At 35.9% G+C, this 24,820-nt stretch overlaps 2 protein-coding genes across 5 annotated transcripts in view; one reads left to right on the forward strand and one right to left on the reverse strand.

Moving 5' to 3' along the window:
- Positions 1–6,219, forward strand: part of LOC121323625 (transcription factor Dp-2-like) — a 35,440-nt gene extending 29,221 nt beyond the window's left edge. For all 4 annotated transcript variants that reach the window (XM_041264781.1, XM_041264780.1, XM_041264782.1 and 1 more), the window contains exons 12-13: positions 2,218–2,326; positions 2,884–6,219. In XM_041264781.1, the coding sequence (XP_041120715.1) occupies positions 2,218–2,326; positions 2,884–3,055 (281 nt within the window). In that variant the 3' untranslated portion in view covers positions 3,056–6,219. The remainder of the gene's footprint in view (positions 1–2,217; positions 2,327–2,883) is intronic.
- A 1,790-nt stretch (positions 6,220–8,009) lies between these two features.
- Positions 8,010–24,434, reverse strand: LOC121323714 (sodium/potassium-transporting ATPase subunit beta-3-like). Its single transcript, XM_041264928.1, has 7 exons — positions 24,162–24,434; positions 18,794–18,922; positions 15,485–15,583; positions 14,735–14,925; positions 13,732–13,782; positions 9,474–9,563; positions 8,010–8,722 (listed from the first exon to the last, which is right to left on the reverse strand). Exons 1-7 carry the CDS (start codon positions 24,268–24,270, stop codon positions 8,552–8,554), a joined length of 840 nt encoding a protein of 279 aa, XP_041120862.1. The 5' UTR covers positions 24,271–24,434; the 3' UTR covers positions 8,010–8,551.
- Positions 24,435–24,820: the final 386 nt, after the last annotated feature.

Consider the following 24,820-nt stretch of genomic DNA (forward strand, 5'->3'; position numbering starts at 1 on the left):
GAAAACATTCAGAAATACTGTGGATGGAGATGAAAAGCAAACATCCATAACAACATTTGCTATAGATTTGGCCGAACAAGGCGTGATCACAGTCCGTGTGAATCGTGAATGCAGCAGTTTTGAAATCGATGTAAGATTATCCCAATACTGTGCCGACCCATAAAACAGTAACAGCGAGGCTGGAAAAACTTTAGAAAATTATGCTGCTGCTGTTCATGCAACACTTTCAAAGGGAGAAAAAGTTGCAATTACCACAGCCTCGTGGACCCCATTCCTCATTCATTCTATAGGGGGGGAAGGCTTTTTCACTTGAAATTGTTCTGTAAGCTTCAGGACTGAACGGCCGTTTTATGTTTAGTACAGTTTTTATTTGTATGTTGGGACTACTGCACTAAAGTAAAGGACCCTTGAGACACACTTCAAACAGGTAGGCCAGGCATCTCTCTTTACAATTTAATGTAAAGTTGTGTGGATATTTCAATACTTTGTTATTTAGTACTACTTCAACATATACAATTAACTGCACAAGAAGTCAAACATTATATTAATTACTTAATATATTACTTGTGTGTGTGTTCGTTTGACATTTAAAATAGGACTTGTTGCAGTGTTTGGGAGGTTTGTGTACACTAGTGCAGTATGTAGAGCAGAGTGTCGTTTGATTTGAGTACTCTGAAATTGTAATGCTGAAGTACTCATCTCGAGCAATAGATCTCAGATCCCAACCCTACTATCAAAGATCGCAAACTTTTCCAGAAGCGAAAGTCTTTCCAACTTTTTCAATTGTAAGCACAACTTACAATTTATTTATTTAAAAAAAAAAATTTAAACCGTATAATTTCTGGCAAACTATAACAAAAAACAGAATAGGTTCCTGTTTTTTATTGTTTAAATGAACCTTTTAAGAAACACACTATTCTAAAAACATTATAGTATCCGAAAATGTGTTCAATATGTATAGTTCTATCTCCACTACCAACCTTAATTACAACCATAAATATAAACATTTCGATATATACTTTTGATGTGTACGTGTTTTTTTATAATTTTTTTTAATTTGTTTGCTTTGTAGTTATGTCTTTGCAATGTTAAAACGTCATTTGCTTGTTTTAGGTTTTATTTGCTTAGAAAATACTAACCAGGGCTGTCAGTATCAGAATGTAATATAAAGATTGTGTATGTGTATGTGGTTTAAACTCTGACACAGAAAAGTGTTTAAACTTTCATAAAAATGTACCAAAGGCACATCCCTATATTCTACATGCTGTAGGTGTGGTGCAAGTGTATGTTTCTAGTTTTATAAACAAAGGACAGAATACATAGTAATTACAAAAATAAGGACCAACTTCATAAATCTGAACCCATTCAGAAGAGCTGTTTTGTGCTCCTGGGTTTTCTCTGCAGATTGGTAGGGTGTAGAAAACTTGCTTATAGTTTCCATGACCACCATTTGCAACACATAATTAACATTCAAGTTAAGCCCTCTTGCTTCTCTCATTTCGGCTGGCATTGGTTTGCTTTTATTCAGCACTTACAGGGAGCTACTGTACTCATTTTATTTGGGTGCTCATGCACACAGTTTTTGAAAATCCGCTTTTAAATCCCCTGCTAGAAAACAAGTCCCTTAAAAGAGATGGCATTACTGTGAGGCTAATGGTAGGATGAGGATTACTTCAAAAGCAGAACTACAGTGCCTGCTGTTACACTGAAGAGTGAAAAGCATGAGAACATTTATGTAAACTGTCAAGTATGCACTATGTGACATTCTCTCAGTTGGCACAGAAAAAAGTCATTAAAAAAAAAATTGATATTTAGCAGCATTCCTTGGAGCTGTGCATTTGGTTAAAACATTTTGTTCAGTTAGAACTGTCTTTACAGCTGAATTCCTAAATTCTTCAAACTCAAAACTGTTTGGTCTATTTTAGATAGTTTCTGAAAGTAGGGGGTGGATTGCACAAAAAAAAAAACAGGTAAAAAAAAAAAAAAAAAAGGTTTAGTTTTAAAACTCTTTTTGTTATGTTTTCAGTGTTCGGACTGATCCATACCTGTTGCGATTGCAGCTGGAGCAGTTTTCTAAAGTTTTTATAGTGGTTTAAATAATGTAATTATTTCCATGTGATTTTAGAATATTGATTATATTAATATTCATGGATCTTTGCTGGACTGAAATAGGGACAGCTGGGAATGTGTTAACAGAGAGGTTTTTGATTTCGATAGGCATGACTGCTGGACTGTCCTGGTTAAATCAAGATCAGTTTACTTGTAATTCAGAACCGACACTGACAACCTTGGTCACCAAAAGCACTGCCTCCATAGCTCATATAAGGTAAGCTTTTAACAAGTGTTTCAACAAAGAAAACCCTTAAAAGCTGTTGTTTATCAGATCGGTAGGTTAATAGTTTTGTATCTTAGTGCAAGTATAAGATTGTATATTAATGCAAGTATAACTTTGTATATTAGTGCACATACATGCAGAGATTATTACACTAATCCATAGGTTTGGATTTTTTGTTTTAATGTTTTGGTTATGGACAATTATCTTTTCTGGGATTCAAAGATAATTATTATGCCAGTCTGAGTAATACGGAGAACAAATTCCCCACACAAACCATCACAAGTTATACTTTTTTTGTTGTTGTTAGCCCAGAGTATACTTGCTACCAAACTGTTATATAAATACAGAGCTATTTCTGCTCCATTTAGATTTGTTCTTTCATTGTATATACTGTTTAGCTCAGTTTTGCACTTTGAACGTTTTAAAACTAGTTTTTGGTTTTGCTTTGCTGTTTTCACACCTGACTGGAGGCATTACACAAAACGATTGTATACTTGACTTGGTGCCTATGTGCCTTTTCCTAAACCGGATTGTTTTTATGTCCACAGCTCAAACCCAGAACTTTGTGCCGACACTGAAGTGGCCTTAACAACCGGACAGTGCCTGACCCACAGCAGCCATCATTCCAGTAGCACAACGACGTCCCATTGCTCTGAGTCGCGCGGAGAGACGCCATGCTCTTTCAACGATGACGATGAAGACTCCTCGTCTCCAGAATAATTAGAGAAGGTGACTGGGAAGAAGAAATAAAGCTGCTTTTCTGGTTTATTTTAAGCTGTTTGTCACCATTCCCTGTTTTGTCTTCTTTTGAAAGCTGTGCGTTCACACTATAGATGAAAGGCTGCGGTTTGATAATGAAAGTATTAAAGTGCAGTATTTAGAAGGTAAGGACATTATCAGGGCAAGCAAAAACAAACTGCTCCTGTAGTTGGAGGACAGGGGTGGGATGGGCAGAAGGGGACAAACCTAAGTATATCTGTGAAGGCTTAAAGCCGATATTCATATGTGGTATACTTCTCATAACTCCCCATACATTCAAAATGAGAAAAATTGTGCAGTCTTCTGTTTAGTTTGTAGTTGTATAAGTATTTTTTTAAAGGAACATTTGCCTAACTATCTTTTGACCTCTTATTTCCGACCAAGAATCTTTTTATTTTATGTTTTATTTTTGTACTGATTTAATGCTGCTTTATTGTTTGATTTATTGTGTCCTTCCTTAAATGTTACATATTATCTAACAAAATAAATAAATAAACAAAGAAGCTAAGCAAAACCAATATAGAATTAGGGGGGAAATCACTCAAGATCAAGAATCCCAAACCAAGGACTTCAAACTTCCTTTTAAAAAGAAAGAAAATCAACCATTTGAAGAAAAAAAAAAAGGATTTTATTAATATCATTATAATAAATATAATATTTACAGTATTTTTCTTTTTGTTATGATTTGTGAAGTCATATATTTTATTTGTACTTGTCAGATTAATAATATTTGTGCTATGTCTGTAGTTTGTGAAAAGAACCCTTTAGTTATGCAGCTATGAGTGAAACTACTTAAAATAGAAAGGTGAAGCTTAATCTGGAGGGGTTTTTGAAGTGCTGATCCAGCTTGTGCTGTGCTCTCCTCTTCCTCCTCCCTGCTGTTCTTTTATGCTGACTCCAGACCTTCCTGTACCCCATTGCCTTTTCTTTTAACTATTGAGCTGGCAACCAATGCCCCCCCTCTGGTATTTCCTGGTGGCTGCTGTTAGATACATCTTATACTACCCCCCACCCCCCCACACACACATACACCCCTTTTTTTTCCTTTTCCTTTTTTCTTTTGTTCCCTGTTAACTGTTTAAGATCAGAAGCTTTTCTCTGAAACAGTGCCCAGATTGGCTGTTTTTCAAAATGCAAGTATGACTGTACCTGCTGCTGCTGCTGCAAAAAAAGTGTGATGTGATGCTATTTTTGTATTTAGCACATTTATACACAGTAATAAGTACACCTCTTTACCTTCATAGTCTTTATAAATTACATTTTTACATGTTGACCTGAAATGTGAAAAAAAACCAAAACAAAAAACAGAACAATAATAAGTTCTCTGCAGTAATATGGCACAGAAGTTTCTTTTTTGAAACCTCATTTTGGATTAATTTGTTATATTTTTAATGTATTGTTTTCTGTAAAATGTAATTAGGTATTCAAAACAATGTGTTATGTCATATTTAAAACAGTGATCCCATGGGAACCCATTCAGTGGTAGTTGTGTGACAGTGCATTATTGGACTTTAAAGGAATGGAGTTCTAAGTGTCTACTTTTACTGATATTGTTGCCAGCCAATGGACTGCTTCTTGCTAATAGAGCTGAGGTGCCCAATTCTGGTCCTGGTTTAATATATACAATTAAACAAGTAAATACTTTAGGGCTTGGATGGAGTTTTAATTGGTCTAGCTTACATGAAAAAAGATGACTGGAACAGCTGCACAGGAAGGTTTTCGAACCTGAGGGGTAAAAGAGGGTTTTCTTCCAAAGAATTTTAATTTTAATTTTAATGAACTCTGCAGAATGGTGACACTAGTAGGAAAAACAATCTTCATTGTCTTAATTTGTAAATAGTAGCTTTTTTTTTGTTTGTTTTTTTTTCTCACTATTTTTATACTATGTTAATAAAAGCTGTACTGTATTTAATTAATCCGAGTTGTGTTGTGCTACAGGTGGGATTTCTGAAGTGCATACACAGGTAGCTAGACAAGGGCTTTGTATCGTATGTGCTTACTGTTTTTTTTTTTTTTTTTTGTTTGTTTTGTTTTTTGTATCCTGGCGGCCTTGATACAGGTTGCGGACAGCTGCAAAGTTTTTTTTGCAGGTTCATGTGGTTTTCTTCAGAAAGAGGACACTTGTAGAAAAAAATATATAAAATAAAAGTTAAAAAGACACTGTGGTTGTTAGTAGTTAAACATTTACCAAACTACTAGGATAATCCAGTGGGCCTCCTGCTTTCCTTTGTGAGTGAGTATGTTTCCCCACTTGAAAGATCCAGACATCAACTTGGTTCTCCTTTTGTACCATTGATTACCTCCCAGGTATGAAGTATATTGTATGTTAACATATTATTATAATATTTTTGTATATGATATTAAAGTTACATTTCTTCTGTGGGCTGTTAAATTAGTCTAGTTTTTCTGCTTTCCACCAAGCAATGACAGCCTAGGTACGTAGAGACCTATTTTAATTAACTACATGGGGGCAAGGCTGGATGATGAATGTAGCAACAAACGGTAATAATGGCCCAACATACTGTACGAAATTAGTCCAAATTAAAATGTTGCAGATTTAAGGGTCTCCCCCAGTTTGTAATATATGTTACAATATTCAGTTCAAGAACACTTATAGTTGAGGAGGAGGAATGAGGGGAATTTGTATTTCAACATGCGCAGGTGTTCTTATAGCCTCTTTGTTGCAGAATATATATATAGATAATTGGTAAGAAACACTTCAGAATATCTCAAGCATGAACAGACTAGGATGTCGGGTGTTTTGAGATAATCAAACTGGAAGGTGAATAATTCATTTTCTGACTATGCAATAACAGGTTATGTAATTTTATTGCTCTGTGGCAATGGGCAGTGCAGTACTGGTCAAACCAAATGATTGCATTTGGTTGGCAGTATCAGTGTCTGAAAATGTAAGATTTTGAGACTAGTTATGACACATTATTTGCAGTGCAACTCGAACATCTTTTACTGGGGCATTCCTAATCTCTGTGAATCATGCAGTAGGGCTCATGAGTGGTGCATCCAGGAAAGGCGCTCTGCGCGAGTGCAGGATACGCCCTCTAGCCTGGATGTCGCCGGTTCGAGCATGGGCTATTCTACAGCTGACAGGTGGGAGGGAGGGACTAGGTCGGCCAGGATGTCCTCGGCTCACCGCGGACCAGCGACCCCTGTAGTCTGGCCGGGTGCCTGTGGGCTTGCCTGTTAGCTGCCCGGGAGCTGCGTTGTCCTCTGACGCTGTAGCTCCTGGGTGGCTGCATGGTGAATCCGCAGTGTGTAAAGAAGCGGTCCGGCTGACGGCACACGCTTCGGAGAACAGCGTGTGCTCATCTTTGCCGCTCCCGAGTCAGCACAGGGGTAGTAGCGATGAATTGGGTGAAAATTATAAAAATAATTGGCAACAACTAAATTTAAAAAAAGCTAAAATTAAGTGTTTCATTTGCACAACATCAAAGCCACACCACAAGAATGTCAGAGTACTTTATAGTTGTATTTCAGTTTGTATTCTATGACAGCTGTAGTGTCGCTCTTCGTGACATTCAGTACTATATTTCAATTTAAGAATAGAAGACTAGACATAAGTGAGGCTAGGCACTTTAACCACCTTGTAATGTGACCCTGAGATTTCATAATTAATCAATCATGAAAGCTGTCTTACGAATAATTTAAGATGTCCATCTCCAAGTTCAGCACAGATTGGCTTATATGTCATCTAAATAGAACTGACCCACTGTCTGGTAATCTTGTGGATTTACATATATCATTCATTCATTCATTCATTATTTAACAAGAAGACCCTGCAGGTATTCTTCTAATTTCTACGGGGTCTTAGCAACACTGAAGTGCCAGCCAACACACAACAGTTAAAAATAGCAGTGATGTAAAGCATGCACAAGTGGCTCTATTGTAGTTTCAACCCAGTAAGTCCAAGCTCTCTCAATATACAAAGCATGCTTTTGTATTGGCTCGATTTGTATTTTTTTTTTCTTTTTAACTAATGTTTTTCAATACACAGTAATATCAGTTCAAAGAATGTTACAGGAATTAAAAATGTGGCCATTGGGTTTCTGTTATATAAATTATTATTTTTCCCCAGAGGCTATTGGAACTCGCTTGCCTCTTGTGGATGTTGGGCCTGATTTGCCTAAATGCCTTTTTTCTGTTACTGTTACCAAGCTAGGACTAAACAATCTACCTAAACAATATTTTATTAAATAATATATACCAAATCAAATAATGGAAAGGAATCAAAATCAGAGACTTTTCAATGAAAGATAGTGACAAGGGGTTAAAAAAAAAAAAAAAAAAAGATATCACTTTTTAATGAATGTGGGTGTTTGTGAATAGTGCTGTTAATCAACAGAACAGAGCTGGCAGGATTCCCAAGAGGAACCAACCCATTCTCCAGGCCTATCCAATTTGTAACTCTTTTGTGAGACTTTGAGACTCAAGGTACCCAGTGCCAAACTGTGTGAAGTCTTTGTTAGGGCTATAGGTGAAAGGCTAGTGCATAAACCTGCTGCACCACCTAACTCCTATGATGTCCACTTTGCTATCAGTGAGGCTATTTGTCTCTTTTCTCCACGTCCCAGAACTACTGTCCTTTGTTCAAAATGACCGTGCGTTCAGACTCGTCAATCTGCATTAAATCAGTATTTGCATTGACACAGATTGACCTAGTTGCAAAAACAAAAATCGCAGTTAAAATAATGTGGGAATGGAAACTCTAAAAATTATTTTTAAGCCTGTATAACCAGTAATACTGACCCACATATTAACATTGCTATATAGAATAAAAATGGTACTGAAATGAGGTCTGCATCAGGTTTATACATTTTAGTTTTGCTGTATTAGGAATCTACCCTGTTTAAGTAATTGAAATAAATAACACAATACTTTTAAATATCACATGGATTAATTTTTTGTTTAAAATCACTTTTATTTTAAGATTTTTTTTTCCATACAGGTCTTAAAGCATCTGCACAAATAAATATTCTAGCAGAGGTTATAAAATCATTTAAACACATTGGCCAGATAGCATTTTATCTTTTTTGTTTTCATTTTATTTATTTTTTCATTTGATCCCTTAAATGTTCTGACCTTGTGGAATATGACAGGTAAACCAGTGTTAAATCCATTCAATATGTACATAGAAACAGCAAAAAAAACAACACTCAGTGGGGATAAAATCTACATCACAATAGAAAAAAGACCACGTTACTAAACGGTTGAAGTACAGCTATTTACAGGTCCCTAATACGGCACGATGTCTTAATAAGTTCATGTTCTGGTCCAACGGATTAAAAACTAATACCTGGAAGCAAATCATCATGCTACCATGAATGCCACCTAACTCCAATCCCTCTTTCAAAGTGGTCTTATGTCCTAGAATGGCAGGTCCAGTTGATAAAAATTAAATGACAACACAAATGTTGGCACCGTGCAGACCTCCAGCTTTGGCTACTCAGTAATTTTAACAGTGAAAATCACTCGTCCCAGAAACTTGTCCCGTTCATCATTGTTTTTCAGGTTACTTGATCCCTCTATCTTGCACTCCAATGTTATTACATTATCATAATCTTTCTTTTCAAGCATCAGTTTTACAGCAATCAAAGGCTGCACGTATGTTTCCTGTTACAAACAAAAAAAGAAACAGATTCTCACAGTGTCATTCTGCATCTTGAGGGTGTATAACCAAGCTAAGCAAATCAGTCTATTCTGATGCCTACAGCAGTTTCCACATGAAAACACAGCCTGCCTAAATATGGCTGAAGCTCAATGTTGTTTGCAGCACTGATAGCTCAAATGGCAACCTTAAATCAAGAATTCCAACCTCAACTAGTCAAGCAGGAATCTACCTCTTGGACATGGGATATAACATTACAGTTCACAATAACCAGTGGATTACTGTGTGAAGATATTTAAGGATAGACAGTTGTACAGGCAAATCCTCATTAATCTAAATAATCACAAACATTTAATGTAATGGCTTAACAGCAATTCTCTCAAACATACACGTAACAAGTTAATGTACTGCACTGTGCTGTACAGACAATGAAAAAGTGCAAGGTGATGAAATTATATTAAAAAGTTATCATGTAATTTTAAATTTATAATGAGAATCTGTTAGACCTTTATTATTATTATTATTATTATTATTATTATTATTATTATGATTATTAGTTGTCTTAGTCATGGTGTCTAACAGAATTGTATTTCAGGTTTATAAATTAATATTTAAATAATTGTGCAAAACTATAGGTCTCTAAAATATCAAACACCCTTAACTCTTGTATTTGCTATTAAAATATTGCACAATATCCATTTACATGCAACAAAAATAACAAGCTAAAAGGATAATACGTAAAACGGCAATACTTACATGAGCTTTTTTTCCATAATATGGAAAGTACATAAGATCGAAATTCTTAGTTGCAGGAAAATACAGCATATTAAAATCACTACCTTCTTTCTGCACGGAAATGAAAGAAAGCAAATTAATACTCAGAATATACATGCATAAAACTTGTCCTCATTTATTTTAAGTATCTAGCAATTCCTGCCCAAGCTAAACTCCAAAATATAAACATTGCAAACAAAGCAATTAGTTCATCTACTGTAAATATGTTTAATGTGATGACAAAGGCATGCTTGCATGCTCTGTTACTGTTTTGCAGGCAGCAAAACTGATGTTGAATCTTGTTAATCTCTACTATAAATGACTGTACAGTAACTACTTATCTACAATGTGCATATAATGCTACTAGGTTACTTAAAAACATACAGAAAAAGGCAAAAAAATGACAGGTTATAGTCTCTAACCCTTTAAAGACCACATATTAAATAATTTGCCAACCATTTCCCTAGCAATCTGTACTAAACCTGTAAAACCTATTACAGACTGATTAGGTGTCACTAGAGATGTGTATTTGTTTATCAAAGATGTTTTAAACTCCATTCCAGGAGCTGATATGAGCTTCTTATATGCACTATTCATAAAAATACTGCAATGCAAAAGACTGGTCTTTAAGGAGTTAAAAAAAAGGCATAGAAGCTAATACCAATACAATCAAATGCATGTTCAAGTCACAACAAAGCTCTGCAAAAGCTTAGCAGCCTAATACAGTTCATGAGCATATTACTTACACTGAGTAAAGGTGGTTACCAATTACACAAACTTCTATGAAATGTGCATGTTTAATATTCCCCAAGCTCATCCTTGGCAAACAGCACTTACTTCACCATGTGGTTACCCCAGATGTGACATAAACCATTTGAGATAACATAACTCAGTTAAAATGCAAGGTGCAACTGAAAACAGAATACAGCTTATAGCATGGAATGTGCCAGCCTTAAATCACAGGTAACACACACTCCCTTAGTTCTGGGTAACAGAAGAATCATTTCTTTGGTCCCTGCTTAAATGCCAGTGGAGATTAGTCCACATTATGCTAACAGCAATAAAAGAAGCACAGACTGGAACCAAACATGTCAGTTTAAGCACAGGAAAGTAGGGCAGTGTAGAGATTGGAGTGTGAAGCTTACCCAACAGAGTACATTTTAATACAGTTTTGATGCAATGTTAAAATCTTGAATATCTGCTGTACAGATTAAACACTAATTACTATGCACGCAATCCAGCACTGATACCCAATTGGCGTGTAATTATTTTTTATGGAAGAAATAACCCAGTGACAATGGCATGAGGAATGAGCACAAAACATATTTAAATTATATAAAACGGATAAAGATATGAAGAAACAGCAGGTAAGACCAAGGTTTATTTCAGTATGTGTACAGGTACTTAAATCGTTAGCACAATTTTGTATTATGCACATGTTTTTAAAAGGTTAGTTTTAAACAGTGTTCAAGGGGGTAATGGCTAAAGGCATTTATTGTATACATTCCAACATATTTAATATAATTCAAGGGAATTATTTATTGAATAAAAATGACAATTTTTTATTTATTTATTTATTTTTTTAACATGCAGTTGTATGTAGAAGTGAATTATTTTGCAAAATTCAAATAAAATGGCTTGAGATAAAAATCAGTTCCACTAACTAGGCAGAATTGGGGGTTTAAAAGCTACATTTGGTGGCTGTTAAACTGTGCACCAATATGGCTAACACTAAGTAAGCCAACAACTCTGTAATTTAGTAGCCAGTTTATCTAGTAGCATATAGGCCTAGTACTTGACTGTCTTAATGCAAAGACAATCACACCAGCTTTAACTGAGGAACAGAATGTATAATATAAATGCCTTTCAAGTTGTAAAGAAATACACTGCACTACACAAAGTTCTACCAAAGCATCGCTGAAATAGCACTGCTGTTGGCCATTCTTTCAGGGAAATGTAGACTTCAGAACCCTAGGACACACTTTGCACTTGTATCTTACCCACCAATGTTAAAACTGGCTAAGGCTATATTTGCAGCAGAAATAAAGAGAAATAACACACAAGTGAAAACAGACATAATGAACAAGGTGGACAAACAGAAAAACATTTAAAAAAACCCAACATTTATTATAAATGACTATATTGGTATGAGGTTATTATAAAGGCTTCCTTAGGAGCTTGACATTTAACTTTCCTAGACTGAGCTATTAAAAAAATATCATTACAGTAGTTGCATTTACCTAACAAATATTATATAGCATTGTATTAATCCTCATACGCAATAACATTTACGGAATATGTAACATAGTGAACATAAGTGTGTAATGTATTATATATATATATATATATATATACACACACACACACACACACACACACACACACACACACACACACACACACAGTGCCGTGAAAAAGTATTTGCCCCCTGTCTGATTATCTGCATTTTTGCAAATTTTTCACATTGAATTTAGTCAGATCTTTTCGTGGGCTGTAGTAGTATACAGTCTGAGAGAAAAAATGACACCAGTTTGGTGCTTCTTTCATTTGTTTGGTGTACAAGGTAATCAAACATGCAATCTTCAGGTGTGAAAAAGTTATTGCCCCCCCCCCCCCCAATTAACTCAACCCAATTAAAGGGATAATTAGGGTCAGCTGTTTGAATACTTTGGTTAACAATCAGGCCCAATATAAATCTGACTAACTTTGGCCCTTACAATCAGAGTGAAGTTGTCAACACACAGGTTCTACAGGCACATTGTGCCAAGATCAAAAGAAATTCCTGAATGAAAAAAAAAAGCTGGAGAGGGTTACAAAGCCATTTCTAAGGCTCTGGGTCTCCACCAAACCAGAGTCAGTGCCATATTGTCCAAATGGAGAAAGTTTGGGACAGTAGTGAATATTACCAGGAGTGGCCGTCCTGCCAAAATCTCTCCAAGAGCAAGGTGTAAAATCATTCAGGAAGTCACAAAGAACCCTAGAACAACATCCAGGGATCTGCAGGCCTCTCTCACCTCGGCTAAGGTCAGTGTTCATGACTCCACCATCAGAAAGACACTGGGCAAAAACGGGATTCATGGCAGAGTAGCAAGGCGGAAACCACTGCTCACTAAGAAGAACATGAATGCTCATCTCAAGTTTACCAAAAAGCACCTGGATGATCCTCAAGAGTTCTGGAACAATGTTCTATGTACAGATGAGTGAAAAGTGGAAATTTTTGGCCAACATGGGCCCTGTTATGTCTGGCAAAAACCAAACACTGCACTCCACAGTAAGAACCACACACCAACGGTCAAGCATGGTGGTGGTAGTGTCATGATTTGAGGATGCTTTGCTTCATCAGGACCTGGATGACCTTACCACCATTTAAGGAACCATGAATTCTGCTCTGCATCAGAGAATTCTACAGGAGAATGTCAGGCCATCCGTCCGTGAGCTGAAGCTGAAGGGCAGCTTGGTCATGCAGTAAGACAATGATCGGAAACACACAAGCAAGTCTACATCAGAATCGTTGAAGAACAAGAAATTTAAAGTTTTGGAATGGCCTAGTCAAAGTCCAGACCTAAACCCCATTGAGATGTAGTGGCAGTTTATGCTCAAAAACCCACAAATGTCAGTTGAAGCAGTTCTGTATGAAGGAGTGAGCCAAAATTCCTCCATGGCACTGTGAGAGACTGATCAATAACTACAGGAAGCGTTTGGTTGCAGTTATTGCTGCTAAAGGTGGTGTAACCAGTTATTGAGTCTAAGGGGGCGATTACTTTTTCACATGGGGGCATTGGGTGCTGCATAACTTTATTTAATAAATAAATGAAATAAGTATCAAAATGTTGTGTTACTTGTTCACTCAGGGTCCCTTTTATCTAATATTAGATTTTGGTTGAAGATCTGATAACACTCAGAGTCAAATATGCAAAAATGCAGAAAATCAAACTGGGAGCCAATACTTTTTCATGGTACTAATATATATATATATATATATATATATATATATATATATATATATATATATATATATATATATATATACACACACACACACACACGTGTGTATATATATATATATATATATATATATATATATATATATAATTTATTTATTTTTTTTTGTAGTAAGGATGAACTTAAAGCGTTTCCATTTTAATATTAGGCCACACAAGACAATTAAAATGTATGAAACTTCAATGAAAGGTGTTTGGCATTGCATCTGGGTTTGAATTGTAACAATTAAACTACTAACCTTAACAGTGCAATTAATGTAAGGATCCCCTGATGGCTTGAGTCCAATAATCTAGCAAAAAAGAGGAGGGAAACATGAAACACACACTTTTTATATGATTTTTAAATACCAAAAATGCTACATTAAAACTACTGCAATGGTAACCTCAGAGAACAAGACAAATTGAAAAAAAGTGAACTAACAAGGACAGATTAAGAAATCTACTACTACTACTACTACTTCAAGGAAGGAGCAGCAGCATTCTCACACAAATATTAGATTATCATCTGTAGTTTCATTTAGTTTAGTTATGCTTTACTTCCCACATACAAAAGATAAACAAGTGATAAGCAATGCTGCTGGTTTGGTCTGGGTTTGTAGAAATTCTGAATTCCAAAAGCTGACACTTTTTAACACATTTTATTTACTTTATGATTTGTATAATAATATGCATCAATATATATATATATATATATATATATATATATATATATATATATATATATATATATATATATATATATATATATATATTGCATGTGTGGTTAAGCAAATGTTATTTGAAGTTCTACAAATGGTACTATGTGTAAACACCTAAAATCCATTAACGTGTTATATAATATCACATGGCACATTCTGAACTACTATATATGGGGGAATAACTTCCGTTGGTGTCTGTTGTCTGTTTTGTTATCGCCTGCTGTTAGTCTGGGCATACCTGCCGCGTTACAAATTAGGAATGTTAGGTAGTAGGCACAATAGGTTTCTGCAGAGCACAATATCATATGCATTTTGTAAAAATGTCCACAACAAATCTAATTAATAAAATGTGTTTAACTCTTCATATAACCATTTACCTCATCACACTAATATATTAATAATGTATAAATACATTACATACTGTATTTTATAGGGCATTTTATGAGCACAATGACAGTAATCAATATGGGCTTAAAAATCTGCAGTATTTACATCTGCCTCTGTTTATGTCTTCCAAGTATTACAAGCATCCAGTGATACATACTCTGTTCATTTTCACAAGTATACAAGGTTTTCCCTCTGAGTAGCCAAAACTGGGATCATGTAATCCAGAACACTGTCCCAGCAGACTGCGTTTAAACGGACACGATTTTTTGGGAAGTGTCTCATCATCTTGTATATTGTAGCTCCCAGAAAGGCATGGTTGCTTTTTATCTTGATCTTTATCATTGTACTCTGCAACGAGGGGAAAAAAAAAAGAATACAATAGTAAAGTCCTAACTGATGGGCCTAATGATAGTGGTATTCACAGATTTATGACAAAATCTTACATTATGCTGAAATAGGGTTTTACTAAAAAAATTATTAAGAATTAGAATATTTATTGTAACTAGCAAAATGAAGAAATCATGGTAACTTCAACTTCAAGCAGTAAATTATTTTTTCAACAGTAACTGATAAACTATATAAATTGCACCCACAGACCCAAACTGCCACACATTTATCACATCCCAGATCTAAGTCGGATAGGTCTTTGTAAAACTACAGTGATTTGATCAATTACTATTATAACATGAAGGTAGCTACGGATATCAGATAAGTTTGCTACTAGGAATTTCTGTAAAGAGCCCTCATACGAAAAGGATCCCCATATAATTGCATTTTGTTTATTTCACTGAAATCTACTGCCAAAACACTGTAGAATCATTATACCTATCTGGCTTTTCTGCACAACTATAGAATAAATATTTACAGTATACCCTTTACCTTCACTGAAATTACAATTGATACTTACGCTGTAAAAATGACTCAAGATGCTGAACGTAGTGGCTATACTTTGAGGAGTCAGATCTGTTATACACTATATCCAGGGTCTTTGGCCTGATTACCAGCCCTGCAATAAAGTACAAACATGTTAGTCTGGAGAGCTATGTCTGTTTATACTCTTTTATGTATATATTTTTACATGCAGCGTCAAAGTCCCCAACTACAGGTGGTTTTGCTGATGGCAAGATCAGATAACAGCATGACACAAATGCTACCTATGGTAAGAAACTTTAACACTGTACGTAATACAGCATATGGAACTTATACTGCAAAATACCTAAGTTTGGGGAATGTATCGTGAAGTCCAAATTAAATCTTAGACTAAGTTTGAATAAAGACAACTTTGTCTGACGCAGTGTAATTTATATTAAAGTAACAAGCTTCAGCAAACTAGGTCTATTCAATATCATGAATCAGCAGTGAGCACAAGGATTTATTCAATTATGTATTGGTATGGATTGAGAGAGATTAAAACAGTTGCTACTACAAATAAACATTATTTTTGTTGAAGGTAATTCTGGAGATATTTCCAAATGGTAAAACACTGACTGTGTCTGTAAATGTGCAAAGGCAAGGTAACTGTACTTTAAAAAGAAGAATTATTTGAAGTACCAGTAAATGTTCAGATATATTTTAATCTTACATTCAAATCAAAGATATGATCAGAACTACCACCACTAAAGCCAGGATCCACTGAAAAGCACCAATCCAAAGGGAAACAGGAGTAAAGATCAAATGAGGAAAATATACAAACATTACTGTGGTACAAGAAAGAGTCAGATAACTCTCCTGTCATCAGGCTTCGAAGGGCTGCGTTACAACATTTACAAGGCATCTAGAATATTCTACCAGAAAACACCTCCCCTCACCACCTTGACGTCAACAGTGAAGCAATTCAAATGTCAGTTTTATCTTCATTTCCTAAAAGATCTTCTAGGGAAACAGTAGCTTTTTGTGTGACCGGATTTAGATATTTAAAACCAAGGTTTTAAATCATTCTTAGTGTTGTACAATAACATTATGTTTGTAATGTAGGAGCCCATTTGGTCAGACAATGATTTTTTTGTTCAATTTAAAAGGGTGCCCGGCCTGCATACAATTCATGATTCAGGTTTTGATTTTACAAGCACTGGGAAACCTTCCCTTCTCCGAGTGTATTTTTAAACCAACCTTGAGTTCCGTAAACAAAAATAGGAGTCAGGTGGTACAGAACCATCTGAAGCAAGAACAACAGCCTCTTTCTCTCCTAGAGTATAGTCTATGAGCAGTTAATAGTCTAAGCAGAACCAATATAAAGTCAACAGCAGAAAATAAAGAGCCAGTTTGATAAAATTACCAAATATATCCCCTCAAACTGGAGTATCGCCTGAAAAAAACAATTGAGGGAAGGTGTTGAAACCTCCTTTCTTCCAGTCTCTCTCCAGATATATACTTTATAATTGTTATACATCCTTGAAGTTTCATGATAATGCAAGTTTTAATAATCTTTACCCATTAAACTGGTCATTTAGAACAGGGGCAACCAACCTTACTTGCTCCTGATATGAAAGGGAAATAAACTTTGGTTTTGCATTCCCAATGGTTCCGACTATAGATTTGGGAGATTTAAACCCATCGCTGGCAAGGAAACTCCCAGCAATTTCACAATCCTCAGCTTGTTTGTTTTCATCAGTTTTACCTCACTGTGCTTATGTTCGCATAAAGGTGACATCCTTATCATGGAAAATCACCAAATATGACAGAGTGTTTTTGACTGGAGACCCTTGTCATTTATTAACCTCCATAAAACGACTGATTGCTTATTATTCACTCTCTGTAGAACATGCTTCAGATTCTTAGGGATGTCTATAGTCAAAAGGAATGACATTTTCTAAGAAAACAAATAAAACAAAAATATAGGCTATTCAGTGGAATCCAAAGGAACTTCAATGTTACTGTGCAATGATCTTATTCATTGTTTTAAGGTAAACACTGATGCATTAAAGCTGTTGATGACAGGTCTCGTCATGTTGCTGTCTCTCCTAACAAACCAGTGATTTATATTGTAAATATAGGCTGTGACAATGTGTAACCTACAGAAAAGGGGACTCTCTCCTCATAAGAGCCGTGTAAAGAATAAAGAAGGGAGGAAAGGAACTTCCGTGGCTCATCTGAGGATGATTTTCAATTACCTACTTCAGAAAACCTAAATAACAGAAAGTATAACCCTTACTAATATATGAAACATTTTATAGTGTTCCTTGAGATTTAACATTGCAGTTTCTGAAAAGATGGTAGATGCATTCATGAACTCTCTAGCTGCTAGTTTCTGATTTCCCACCCTAAATCTATATTCTATCACTGCACCAAAGATTATATCAATAATTTAATGTTACATGGTTGTGAAATGTTTTTTAACAGAGATTTTAATTGAACAGTGTGAGGTCGTTTTTATTCAGCAGAAGAGGTAGTGTTGCTTTTGAAAACAAGAGGCACCTTTTTATGGTAATAAAAGACATATTAACATACATCTGATTGCTTCAAACTGTGATTTTCAGTTTAAAAAACAACTGAACACTGTACACAGCCTGGCAGATTAAAAATATTTATATATTTAAATCACAACATAATTCCCTCTAGACAAGACTGAGGATTGTCTGAAGAAGCTTCAGCTTCAACACTGGGGGTAATATAAATAGGCAATAGGGAATGACACTTTTTTCTTGTCAACTGTGTAGAAGACACAGTTATTACTTCATAAACTTTAAAATGAACCAATGCATGAGTCCTCAACTTGTAACAAAAATAAATTACTAAAACAGTGCGATTCTCTTCTTCCTCTTAAAAGGTCAAAATTCTGCAGGGTCAGGGTGCTTTTAAAAAAGTGGCCTCAAAGGCTTTTTGATACAGGGTGTTAACCTGCAGTTCTCTCCTTCTTCCTGACCTTGCTTTTTCTTTGTATAGTTCTACAGCACTTCATTTTTCACACCATAGCAATTTTACTTTTCGCTACAAGTTTAGACATGTCTCTGGAGCACAGGATCAAGAGTCTCCCACTGTGGCAGCTTGTTAGGACTGGATGTGCTCCGGTTACGCTGTGGGACACCACCAGTGTGCAACGGAACAAAGATTCTTCCTGATCATTACATAAGGAACACACTGGTGCACACTAAGGGTATACAGTCCCACAGTATCTAGCACTCAATCACCATCCAGTACACCCCAGGGGATGGGCTTGTACTCTGAGTACAATCATGCATGTATTATACTTACTACTGAATGAGTATGCATACATTACCTGGACTCGGGACTCTGTCACAATACTTTGGAGCATTGTCATCCAGTGTTTGAAGCATGACCCACATAGTGAGTGTAAAAAGTCCAGCTAAGAAACCATAGAAGACTAGGTAGAAGAGAAGAATCAGAGCTGCAAAGAAGAGAAAGATATAAACTATCAGTTTCTGTTACACGAACATCATCTCGGATGTTATAGCCCCACAGGGTATCAAAGCAAAAATGCATGCTACCGTATCAGTGAGGGTTTAGTGGCTTCTTTTAGTTTGGGTGCTTGTTTCCATTACCCACTTAATTCTATCTCCCAATACCTTACATTCCATTTTGTAACATACATAAAACAATTCAGTCTGTTCACTTTGTAGTTGGATCTATAATATAATACTGTGCATACAAGACCACTATATAAAATTAGACACCCTTATCTCTCTAGTTATTTCTGTGCAATGTTTGAGATAGACAGCAAAACACAATTTTCACCTATTGTACACTGCAAATGTACACGTTTTACACTAGTTTGACAGGTAATCCATTACAAGCTCTGCATGCATGCTCATGGGGGCCTTCATACTACCAGTTACAGAAAAGGTGTATTGTTGCCACTTCCCAGTGAACTGAACAAGCTGCAGGATCTCAGAAGACAGAGTTTTATTTTAAAGCAAAGAATAAAACAAGTAAAGCAATGTGGTATAAAACTATCATTAAAGAAGTGCAGCAGGCATTATACAACATATGTACCTCAGCTCAGTCAAGCTCAGTTAAACACAGGGGGCATGTTATAATCCTAAGCCTTACGTATGTGAAAAAGCAAACTGACAATGTACAATCATACATAAGGAAGTATGGGTTGATCAACTGCTGTAAAACATGTGCCCATTGAAACCATAGTAAATATGGGTAAGAATGGTAAAACCATCTTAGAAATGGTAAAGGATGGAAAATGCATGGTATAAGCATGTTAGATGCATAGTAAAATAGTAGTGTGATGATGCATACATACTACACTGATCAAAATGGTTGTCAAGGTAACTGAAGATAAAAAGAAATGCCCCAAGACATGGCTTGCAACAAAAAGTTGCTACTAGAGATGCAGACGATCAGATTATCACAACAGAAAACAAAAGACTCTGATTTCATGCTTGCTTGTACTCTCTATTTAAAAACAACCATGCAAACGCAATATTATGACAAGCCCTTAAGTCAAGTCAGTTTTTATGACACGTCTGTATTTGCCTTAAAAAACAGTTTATTACATTTATCTCAATATCTTTCGTCAGAGCCATTACATGAAAATACTTCATGTAACACCACAGAATACAATTACAAGAATCATCTTGGGGGAGCAATACAATTTCACACACCACTGTGGTGGATCGTAATACCACATACCTAAATTATAGAAACCTGAATTTGTTATTGCATGTAGTAATGTGTTAAAAAATCTGAGGCATTTACCTTAGATTATTAAAATATACGCTGCATATCTGTAAGAGTTAAATATCTAGATATACAATACAAAAAATCTATTCTGCATAGTCAGTGCATTACATCAACCTTAATTGTAATTTCATTTGTTCTAAAGCACAAAAATATAGAAGCCCTTTTCCTACTTAGAATTATCACAAGATGGATTATTGAGAGAACACTCTATGTCTTATCACTGGAAAAGGGTTCATTTTTACTTGACAAACATCAAGTGCTAGCTTGTTTCTGAGGAAACAATTTATGCATTTTTCTTTTCTTATGATCTCCAAGGTACACGTTGCTATAAATAGAATGTGCTGAAGTACAAGGAATGCCATCAGAGGAATATTTAGCAGTTGCATGCTATATATTTAATAGATTTTTCTATATTACAGAAATAGGATACACAATTGCATGGAGCTCATTATTTTTTGTATGAACCATTTACCAATGGACCCAGCTCAACTCAACTGACTAGTCAGCCTTATCAGCAGTAGTACTAGATCAAGACAAATACAGATATGGAAAGGAATTCAGCTGAGACACCCCTGAAATATGCTTCATAGTATTTTTTTTTCCAGACTCCTTCGCCATATACCATTGATGCCAAACACAAATCTGCTTCCAGTAGCTTTGGGATGCCCCTGGCATGTATATGGTTTTGTTCTCCAGGATTTGATATTGTACCAGGCAGATGGTGAGCATATCCAAGGTACAATAACAATAACACTGATACAATGGGAGTACAGCACCCTACCACCCTTGTATCTATCTTACATCAAGATTTCCATTGGGTTAGAAATGCCAATGTTCTATTTTGTCCACATTTAGGACCTTTAGAAGAGCCCCTTGTTGCTTATGATTAATGAACAAACAGATTGTATCACCCACCCATAGCATTGTCTTCACAGGCCTTGTCCGAAGGTCATTTCAAGCAATCACTCTAATGCAGACATACACAATAACTAGCCTCATCTCCTGTTTGTGCACTGCTGAGATTCGCCACCAATATAGTATTCTCCAACACAAGATGGAGGCAGCTATATCGTATGTACAGTCTGGTATAGGTAACATAAACACCAATGTGGTTATACTATACATGTCAGTATACAACTAAACAAGCCGGGAGCAACTAATAGACAATTAATCAATCTTCCATTGGCTATGAAGCCAAAGCTTATAATTTAGGAAAAGTGTTTGTGTGCAGAGATAGGGGGGTTTGCCATGTATGGGGCAATTTTATTCATTATTATTATTATTATTATTATTATTATTATTATTATTTATATTATTAATGTGGTGCAAAACACAGACTAAAGTGCAGTTTGTAAAATCATCAGCTTTCCTGTAAAACTGGTATAATACCTTCATTTCATTATCTCCAAGTGTTATCTTTTGACCCTTAAATAGGTTCTGAGTATCAGTTTATCTCTAATTGTTTGAGTTTCATATATATATATATATATGGGATATCTCTTGGGATATTAGGAACTGCACTGTCCTATTTCCTATTACAGCAATTACTTTAAATAAAAACAGGAATCTTCTGCAAACATACTGCTGGAGACCTACTACACTGTACATTAGCCACATTTATGCTAATCATTTTGGGACACAGCAGAGGATTCTGTTTATTTTCTTTATATTTCACCCTTCAATGGCTGGTTAGAAAAAAGAATGTATTTTGTATACGTATAGCCTTTGCCTAAGTATCAGCATACACAGTATGCAAATAGATCAAATATTTTTTTACCTTGAATGATCTATTTCAGACTCTGCTGCCCAACCAAGTCATTGAATTACTCCACATTTCCTCACCTGCCATTCTCCTTCACCAAATAGGACTGCAGTAGCAAAATCAATCAACAGCAGTGATTTGTATGACATGGGTACAGCCTAGCGTACCTTACCTAGGACTGAAATCGAAGGCGTTTGACTGTGTAGCTCATTGTTCCATGGCCAAAACCATAAGTGAGACTGAGAAAATTATCTGAGTATGTTAAGACAACTGCTCTATTCTTCATCTGTCTTTGAATTAACAAGCCCAAATACAGGGCAAATACAAATACCCATCTTGGGGCAAGCACACAATATAGGACTTTGGGAATATTGGGAACTGGATTTATTATTGGACTTGGATAAGCAAGATAGGGTCATATTTAACATTTAAAGGCCCGACATTCCCGTTTAAAAGTGTATTATAATGAAAGCAATGCAAAGTGGAATGAAGCATAGCGAAAGTGTGGTAAAACATAGGTAAGCATTATAAAGCCCAGAGAAGCACGGTAAAGTATATTAAAGAAACATGGCAAACCTGGTTAAACTATGGGAAAAGCATAGTTAACCATGGGAAAACTGCAAAAAAGCATGTGTAAATTTACGGGGATACACTTTTATAAGGGTTAAAACAAAACCAAACAAAAAAACTCCCAATAGTGGAAGAAAATTTGAACCACTGGTGGGACTGAAATGATGTGGGATTGAATGGAGCTGAAATCACAAGATGGCCAAGAGTGGAAATTTCCCTTTTGCAGAATGTGGGCCATGGAGGTCTAATTTAAATTCCAAATTAATATGGGGCTCACGTAACAGCTCAGCCTGGTGTGGAGATCGACACAGTCAAAGGGGGCTGGCAAAATGCAGCAGTTGCCTATACATGCAAGACCAGGCTATCTTTCTACATGTACAACAAGGCTTTTAGGAGCCAAGATTTTTTCACCAAGCAACAACCCTCCTATTCTGGCACAACTGTGTCCCCTTTCACTTTCAGTAGCAGAAGGAATTTCAGTGACCAGTGTCAAAATGCATCGATCAATTACTGGAAATTAGAAAAAAAAAAAAAATAATTGTCACAAAAAAAAAAGTATCTACATTAAACTACATTTGCGATTTTCGGGATAAATAAATAAAGAGTTATTGTGGGAAACGATTTACAGTTTATTGTGCATACGTGGATTAACATACATTATAGAGAATCAATTAAGCCTACTAGTACTCCTTATTATCATAAAGATTAGGCCATCATTTAATTAAATGCCAGTATCATGCAATGCAAAACATATATATGTCAATAGTAGCTACAGTCAATTTTTACAAAATGCAACAAATGCGACATTGCACTGCATTACATTGCAAAACGTGCATTTAAAGCCTAAATGAAACGTAAATTATAGTTCATGTCCATTAATCAAAATGAGATATTTTCTTGTACTTTTATTACAAAAAACAACAGCCTCTAGGGCATTATTTTTAGCCTTGTGACATGTATTTATTACCACAAATGACTGCCTTATTCTGATTTAGCTACTACAAATCTCAGTAAAGTCTGAATCAGATAATATGAAACTAGTCTTGGCCACTTGTCCAAAATAATGTAGTTACCAGTTCAGGATACCGGTTAAAAAAAAAACAAAAAAAAAAACATAATACATCTAAAATTCTACAGTCAACCAGCCACTTCCAAAAAATGTCAGAAAATTGGAAGATGCTACTTGAGAAAGACAGGTACATCAGAATGGAGTTGACAACATAAATACAACACAAAACAGAATATAAATACAATTTGACACGAGAACACTATAACTGCAAAGAAACATCTGTACAACACACAATTTAAGAAAACAAACTGACGTCACTCTGTGAACTTTCAAATTAGCAACAATGGTCTCACGCCTCTGTATTTAAACAGAATTTGTAATAAAATCCAAAAAGAAACCCCTTTTTGTTTTTAATAATAATGTCACGCATGCTACATTGTACTGAGCAACCGCAGTAAGCCCATCATGAATGAATCATCTGACATTTTTCGTTTCCTAGGCGATGGATGTGGCATGAACAAGTACGTTTTTTTTTCTTTCTATTTACTACCTCCCCCACCACTGATCCCCTTCCCATTGCCGGTTCCTTACCCCAACTACTGGCTGTGCGCCCCATAAACGCGCCGCTGCGCGGGTTGAAGACAAAATCCTTCCAGGTTGACTGGTTCTGGTCTGCGGGCTTTTCCTCCTTGTTCGACATGGCTGGGACCTCTGGCAATGTGGTGTAACGAAATAATGCGTGCGTATGTGTAGCCGACTTTGTAACAGGGATGTTTTATAATAAGACGCTCTGACGTTTTCTTACCAGACGCAGCTCCACTGTTCTCGCCTCTCCTCAGCGTCACAGCAAATCGATTCGAGCTTCTTTGGCTGGAAGGAGGGCATTTGAAGTAGTTACGCAGTCGCACTGAAGAGGGGGAGACTGGCTTGTGCGATTAGAGCTGCTGGATGGGGAGGATGAATGGATGGATCGATGGAGACTCTCAAGTCGAAACGACCCGTCAGGAAACTGATGGTCTGTTTTCCACCCTGGTTTCCCATGAATGTAACCATAGTCTTAGAAACTGTACACAATCAACGTAATTTGCACCCACACGTTGTATAAATATTCTCTAACATCAGTAATGTGCCCTTTGAATATATGTTAAGGAACAGCTGTCTTGAGCGGGCATTTGCAGGAGGGTTCTCCTATTAACAAATATCTACTTGTTGGATAATTCATATTGATAAGGGAACAATTGTGACTCTAT

This window comes from Polyodon spathula, chromosome 11 (assembly GCF_017654505.1).
Source record: "Polyodon spathula isolate WHYD16114869_AA chromosome 11, ASM1765450v1, whole genome shotgun sequence".
Classification (NCBI taxonomy): domain Eukaryota; kingdom Metazoa; phylum Chordata; class Actinopteri; order Acipenseriformes; family Polyodontidae; genus Polyodon; species Polyodon spathula.

What these genes read in the sequence shown, in the direction of transcription:
- LOC121323714 (XM_041264928.1), bottom strand. Translation starts at nt 24,270, where the DNA reads ATGTCGAACAAGGAGGAAAAGCCCGCAGACCAGAACCAGTCAACCTGG. An exon ending in TGACAGAGTCCCGAGTCCAG is followed by an intron (nt 15,584 to 18,793) that starts GTAATGTATGCA and finishes ACTTTATTGCAG; the next exon opens with GGCTGGTAATCAGGCCAAAG. An exon ending in TACTTGTGAAAATGAACAGA is followed by an intron (nt 13,783 to 14,734) that starts GTATGTATCACT and finishes CTTTTTTGCTAG; the next exon opens with ATTATTGGACTCAAGCCATC.